The 7,363-nt window shown below is 44.4% G+C and overlaps 1 protein-coding gene across 2 annotated transcripts in view; it reads right to left on the bottom strand.

Moving 5' to 3' along the window:
• Positions 1–7,363, bottom strand: part of cdh22 (cadherin 22) — a 223,262-nt gene that overhangs the window by 23,150 nt on the left and 192,749 nt on the right. For both annotated transcript variants that reach the window (XM_019879484.1, XM_019879485.1), the window contains one exon: positions 5,964–6,100. In XM_019879484.1, the coding sequence (XP_019735043.1) occupies positions 5,964–6,100 (137 nt within the window). The remainder of the gene's footprint in view (positions 1–5,963; positions 6,101–7,363) is intronic.

The raw sequence follows: 7,363 nt of genomic DNA, 5'->3' as shown, positions 1-7,363 counted from the left end.
GTGCGTGTGTGCGTGCGTGTGTGTGTGTGAGAGACAATTTAAGGTTGAAGATGGAAAGAAAATGAGCTGACATTAAGCTAAATGAGAGGCATGTTACCTTCAAGTGTTGGCTTGATATCCTGCTTGGTTGGAGAACATTTTTAGTGAATAAATCAGAAGTCATCACTCAGTGCATGTAACCGTGATTCATTCCCCCCCCCACCAAAAAAAAAAAGAATTGTGTCAACAAACCAGTGATGAGTACTAAAGCAGCTATTGCAGTAAAAAGTCACTCACTGCATTGACGTCAGGCGTTTTACTTAAACAAATATGGTAGAAATTTGTTGTATTCACTCATGACAAAAGCCTCTTTCTTGTGGTGAATTTGAGCCATTGCAAAAAGAAGCAAATAATGGTCAGCTTTCAGTATGATGCAGTGCGGTCCTACACGATAGTTGCAAACTACAATAATAACAACAAAATGAATCGCGCAGTGATATAAATGGAGCAATCATATTTTTGCGGGAAATGTAGAAATATGTGAGCTAGTGGCTAAGCGAAAAAATATAACAGACACAGTAGAGACATGGTACGGCGCTCTGGTGCAGTCTCTGCGCATGCAGTATCGGGTCCAGTCGTGTCCCAGCAGCTGATGAGAACGCTGGCTGCCGCTAATAGTATAATCCTCACATCAATGCAGCTTTTTTTTTTGTTTTTTTTAATGGGGCCGTATTGTGGCAGAGCGGGAACGAGAACAGAAAGGCGGGAAGAGCTCCGCCAGGCAAAAGATATCGTTTCTGTTCTGCTAATTTTGTCTCCTCATTCTGTCCCTGTCCCCGCTGAGCCCCAATGAAAAGCAGCAATCATCCCATGTTACACATTAAACATTTCAATTTCCAGAATTGAAAACGGATGAAACAATGTAAGCATTTCCCATACTCCTGCAGCCCAAGCCGCCTGTGTGTGAGGCGGTGGTGGGGTGTGGGGGGGACGACAACGATCAAGTGAGACGGATTTATTCATGTGGACCAAGTGGTGCTGTTCTAAATGTGTCTGTTGATGGACAGGAAGAAGAAAAGGATTGTGTTGTGTAGATTGTTGCATCTTTTGTGGCACTCGCCAGCTGTTGTGCGCGCGTTGCTGGGATTCAGTGTGCCGCACAGTGGCACTAAATTATTCCGACACAACTTTGGAAAAAGGCAAATAAAACATTTTTGGGAGTACATGCGCATCTCGGACTGCTGCTCGAGCGTCTGGTCTCTCATGTCGTCAAGGTCTCACCAATTTTTTTTTTTTTTTTAAATCAACTTGGATATATGATAGGATGACATATCACATGACAGAAATATCAAATATGCCACAAAAATATATATACTGTCTACTGACATATTGATGATCATGTCTCAGATGCGGATTGAATATAAACACAGTAAAAGGAGCCCGGAGTTCCAAGTAAGCACGGTGAAGCTGCATTCAGCAGTTATGCCGCATTCAAATGCAATACCCCCGCGAACAGAAGTGAAGTCAACCCTGAGTGTAAATGCTTTTGAATCCAGTTTAAAACCTTTGCCGTCATGTGATGGCAATACAAGGCACGTTTTTAGGTTAAGTACGCCTGCTTTTTCACGACTCGCAGCTGTAGGCTGTGTTCAAATACGTTTATCCATATACAGGGGATCCGCCGTTATTAATGAAATTACATTCCTACGGGGCCAAAGTCGAAACACGCCAAAGTCTATCATAATAAAAATACATTTAAAGGCACAAATGTTTGACCAGGCACCCCTTGGACAGTTTAGGTTAAAATGAGCCGTTGAAGGAGTGCAAAAAAAAATTCTGTCCATGGCAGATAAATACAGCACACAAAGCGAAGAATGAAACAACGTTAGATGTGATATTGTTCTCTGAATGGCTAAACAAAAGCAAGCGGAAAGCAAAACCACTCTTTCCGTGGCAATATTCAGACAAGAACCGGGAGGGGAAATCGTTTTGCCGCTATCAAGATTGAGCGGCAGGGGAATAAGAACGCATCTCCTGACATCATCTTGTTGCTCCTCGTGTTTGTGGGCCCTGAGGTGTTTTCAAGGTGTGTTTCGCCAAACTAAATCAGGAAGGTGCCTGATGCAGAATCTTGCTCTCGATTGATAGGCAAGCCCTCGGGGGGGGATTTAATTCCAGTGTCACTAAACGCCGTGACGGTTACGATGCCATGAGGACATTGTGGTTTATCATTACCTACATTTCTTCTAGATTAGACAATGGAAAGAAAAAAATGCCCTTCTTTCAAAACTACCAATGTTGAGGCTCCATTTGTCACTTGGAAGTCAACATTGTCATCATTCTGTTTTTGTTGAGATTAGATTTGGTTTTGTTTCATAGTTTACTGTCATGGTTCTGTTCCGTTTGTGACCAACGGGTGGCATTGAAGGGGTTCTCCTCCAGCGCCGCACCTGTTGGTCATCGTGTCATTGACTTTCTCTGATGCAAGCACTCCCACATCGACCACTCAGCGTCAGAACGTCGTGTTGCTGTCACGTTGTTTTGTTGTTACTTTGACTTTTGATCTTTTGAGGACTTCGATGTGCTTTCCATTTCGTTTTTTCCCACCGTACCTCTGCAAGTGTTTTTGTTAATACATGATGTTCAGTACACCCTGCACCTCTTGCCTCCCTGCTTTTATAAAAAGGTTTTTTTTACCTCTTGAAGGGGATTCTTATGACCGAAATTTCCGATTTTCACCAAAGAACTCCCACTGTATGCTCACCCAACACAGTCTTTAAGGCATGACATTGCATGATGGCAATCGACCACTGTGTAGAAACACACACTTGTCACATTCTGTAACTGATCCATACGCGTCTCAGTTGGATTGGTCACGTCTCAGTTTTGAAGTCTGTGTCGGGAATACTTTTCTTTTCCCCTTTCCAGACATCTCGATTAGGTACTAACGTGTTGTCTGAGTGGAAGAGTACAACACGATTGAGTCCTTGCTGGCCTTTCGAGGAGCGTCACAGCGGAGAATTGTCCATTTCATCCCGCGGCCGCGACCTCTTGATTGAATTAGTCACGGAGACAAGTCGCGACGCTTTACGGCACGCAGGTAACCTTTGTAGCAGAACCACTCTTGCTGATTTCTTTCCTTGTTCTTAATTCCGGGATAGCCAGGATTTCAGGAAAAAAAGGGAGGTTTTCTTTGGCTTCGGTAGTCTTTTTTTTTGGGCCGTTTTTTCAAGAAATATTCCAAAAGAGGCGTCAATAAAGAGAAGAATTGGGGGGGGGGCAGCATGGCCATTTAAGGCAGTGTCTTGTTGGGTTACGGAGGTTCACAACTTTTAGCAATGTTAACAAGTGAGCTTCCAAACATCGTTTTCATTTGGCCTTGTCATTCATGATTCATTTAAGATAGTACAGTTTCATAAAACCTAAAATTCATTTTCTTGAAACCCTGGAACCATCTACTAAGCGCAGTGGCAAAGGGAGACCTTAGCGTATTAAAACAATCCTCAAAAAAAGAGCCCACAAGTTTTTTCATGTCAAAGTTAGACGGTTTGTATTTAAAACAGCCACAAAACTTTGCCCTTAAGTCCGCTATAGCTTAATGCTAACACATAATGGGAATCGTAATAATAATAATGCAATAGACAGTCTAATGAACAGCTTAATATGGTGGCGTCGCAAGGTACAGATATTTGAACACAAACGGTTGGTTATCAAATGTAGACAGAGACTATAACAAGACTCTTGCATATATTCTTTATCCTCTGTGAATATCGACTAATAGTTCTGCAGCTTACAGAGTCACTGAAAGCAGAAATAAAAATGTTTCTTTGCGCTCGTGTTTTATGTGCTCCCACTAGTCCAAACACATTCTGATTCATTTTGTGTTTTTGGACTAAGAATGCGCAAGACGAATCCACCCGTTTTAAAGGAAACCCGATATTTAAGCAGCACCGCCACCTGCTGTCCACCGCAACTGACGTCAAGGTGCCCGCAGGCTCTCCTTGCGAACGTCACGTGATGAAAAAAAAAAAAAAAAAAGCAGGTGAGCCATTTCAAGGCTACGTTTTGTTTGTTATTTATTCGATTCGACTGTGTTTTGATCAAACACACATGCGCGCGTGCACACACACACGCGCACATTTGGTGCCTGGGTGACAGCTATTTCATGTTGAGCAGAATCATGTTTTGATGTTATAAAAATCAAACCGTGCACATTTATTTGCTCGACAATTTATGCGGCAGTGAATCTGCTTTTCCCTTCAACAGTGCAGGAGATAAAGACTTTCCAACCGCACCTGTATCTCTCCTTCTATCCCCAGGGGGAGCCAACCTGTCTGGGTAAGAAGAAAAGAAAGGGGGAAAAAAAAAAAAAGCATTTCGAGCTATGTGATATCATGCTTGCTATCAGAAAATTATATGTCAGTCTAACTTGGCTGGATGTGTTAGTGAAAGTGCAAAATCAGGGTTAGGCGAGGAGAACTTTTAATTGGATGAATGTGAAAATGGGCTGCGTGCGAACAATTTGCACGAGGCTGGAGGGGGAACGAGCACTGCGCCGAAGCGGTTGTGTGCCCGTTGACATTTAGTGTGCATCTTGCACTTTTGTAGTCGGGGGGTTAATCCTGGGGTTCAGACGGCCGAGCGCTGGTCGCAAAGCTCTTGTCACTTGTCCAATCGAGGCGATACAATAGTTCAAAGGTTACGAGAGGACGTGCGGTGTAATTAAAGGTCTTGCCGCGTGACTCCGGTTTTAACAATGTCCTCAGACGAGTTGACCTCGTGGCATCCGCAGTCTTGAAGGAGACACATTATGCAAAACGGACTTTTTCATGCCTTGGATGCAAATAGTTGCAAAATGTGTCATCTCACTTGGGCTAATTTACAGAAACCGTCCCAACGCCAAGTTTCTAGAACTGGCATTTGACAGCTAGTCCGACCAAAGATTCAGATCTGCTTTCGGGCTACGGCCAGACAACAATGTCTGAAACGCAACGTCAAAGCCAACAAGTAAACAGAACAGCAGTTTGGACGGACACAGAGATTAGCTTTTGATTAGCGGCACGCACTTGATTGCTCAGTGGAATTGTCGTCACGGTGGAGATGTATTTGCTTTTGCCGATGAAGTACTGCCATTGCGAAGGAAAATGCAGTCCACGCAGTTTTGTGGAGCTTCTGCGTGCTTCGCATTTAAGATAAGATATCCTTTATTTGTCCCACACTGGGGAAATTTACAGCCTTCAGCAGCAAGATTGAGGGTAGAAAGAAGAGAAAAGAAAACACAGTTCAATTTGGCAGCCGAATCAGTCAACTTCTACGCAGTTTTGTGGAGCTTCTGCGTGCTTCGCATTTGGCAGCCGAATCAGTCAACTTCACGGCTCGAAGTGCAGCCCGCCTCCCGCTAGCTCCGCCCATATTCGTCATGGATTAAAAAAAGAAAACAATCCATATTCGCCATTTTCCCAACTGAATGTGGAGCTAACTTTCATGAGACAGGGTTGCCCTCTCAAGCCAGACAAAAGCTACAATGTGTCAAGCGAACGATGATTTTCCATCCATCCATTTTCTGAACGGGAAAAACAAATCAAGACAGACGAAATGTTGCATCGCCGATAATTGTGTAAGCTCGCAGACAAAGACGAAGAAATTCTGAAATGGTTTACCGTCTACTTCAATACCCTCGTCCAACATTGATACGCTATACACAGGAGCCTCAAGCGTCTCTCATCAGCCACCCGGCAGTTTACCCCGTTAGGAAATGAGATTTAAAAATGTCCCTGGCAATCACAACATGAATACAAATGTAAAAAGTTGCATCCAGCAGTAATAACGACGTTGACACGGGAAGATGACATTCAAGACACTTTCAGAAAGGTTGCCAAACATAAATGCAATCACACTCCTAGTAGTGTCGCAATTTATGCGTAATAGGTGCTTTTTTTTTGTTTTTGTTTTTGTTTTTTTTTAATGTGCCCGAGGAAGCATACCTGCTTCGACGGCCTTGACAGTGATATTGTGCCAGCCGGCTGTCTCGCGGTCCAAAACCTTGTCCAGCATGATGGCGCCCGAGTCAGGATCAATGTGGAAGATCATGTCTTGGTCCGTACTGTGCTCGATGGAGAACCTGCAGCAAAGAAATACAACGTACAGTAGATGAGTGTGGAAAAAAGCCCCAACAGACCAAGATCAGTTTCATTTTTCATCTTTTTTTTTTTATTCATTGTCATTGTCTAATCTTATTTTAAATAAATCGACCCGCGATGTGGACGCTGCTAAGACAAGTAGAAAAACAAGCAAGCAATTCGGTTGGAGATTTTTTGAACTTCTTCCATATCTGGCGGAAAAAAGGCTCCACGGCCGTGAGTGCAATTTTCTTGGCATCAGTTAAAATTGTTCAACTGAGAATAGGCAGTCTTCTGGTGGTTACGCTCAGCAAAGCGAGCATATAAGGTAAACGCAGAGGCGAAAATTGAATGATGCCTACGTGAGCCACGACACCGCTGGTAGCTTTTCTTGCTGTTGCCATTTTCTTGTCTGGGCCCAAGAGTGAAAATAGACGTTTTGTGGATTGCGGTGTAGAAGCAACTATCGTTTCTTCCCACAAATCATTTGTTCCATTGGATGACAGTGTCTTTCTTTCAATCCACTGAGCTGCAACAGAAAAAAACCTGACCGGCAAGCGCCCATCTAACTCCCCCCCCCCCTTCCTCCCTTCCCCACAATCCATAAACAAGGACTTATGTTCTTAAAATTTGACAGCAATCTCTTTTTCCATCCTTGTTGTCAATTCGAGATCTTCTTCTGACAGGTGCAGCTGTCTGCCAGCTGTTTGATTTACCTGCTGGAATCTGTGTGAGGCTTTGAGCTGCAGCCATTTGAAGCTTGTGGCAAAGCACCCAGGAAGCACTGCTATAAATTCTGCCACTGTGTGTTTCTCTAACCCCCGCCCCCCATCCCCGCCCCGACCCCCCCTTAACTCAAACCCCTTACTCAGGCTGCGTTAATATGCAGGTCTTAAAGTGTGTGCGCGCGCGGGCGTGTGTGTGTGCGTGTGTGTGTGTGTGTGTGTGCGCTAACGAAAGCGCCAGAGGCCGCGAGCTTGCCAAGTTAGCCCCGTTGGTGGCTTTTGGCCAGTTTCCCCCGTCCTCCCATCCACTTAATCACCCATTCCTTTTCTATCGCCCGCACACGCACACACAGACATGCAAGGTGCACACGCCGAGCCCCGTACCTCCGGGCCTCCTGTGAACGACAACCCTGCCAGTGTGTTGTACTTTATTACACGTGGAACCTGGGCGCCTCATGCATTTTTAATGGAGGTAATTTGCACAGGCCCCGTGAGTGTCAGTGTTACACTCTGTCAGCGACACTGTCTTAGCCTTTATCT

The sequence above is a fragment of the Hippocampus comes genome, unplaced genomic scaffold, assembly GCF_001891065.2.
Source record: "Hippocampus comes isolate QL1 unplaced genomic scaffold, H_comes_QL1_v1.1 scaffold44, whole genome shotgun sequence".
Classification (NCBI taxonomy): Eukaryota; Metazoa; Chordata; class Actinopteri; order Syngnathiformes; family Syngnathidae; genus Hippocampus; species Hippocampus comes.
This window is presented reverse-complemented; position numbering and strand designations above follow the sequence as displayed.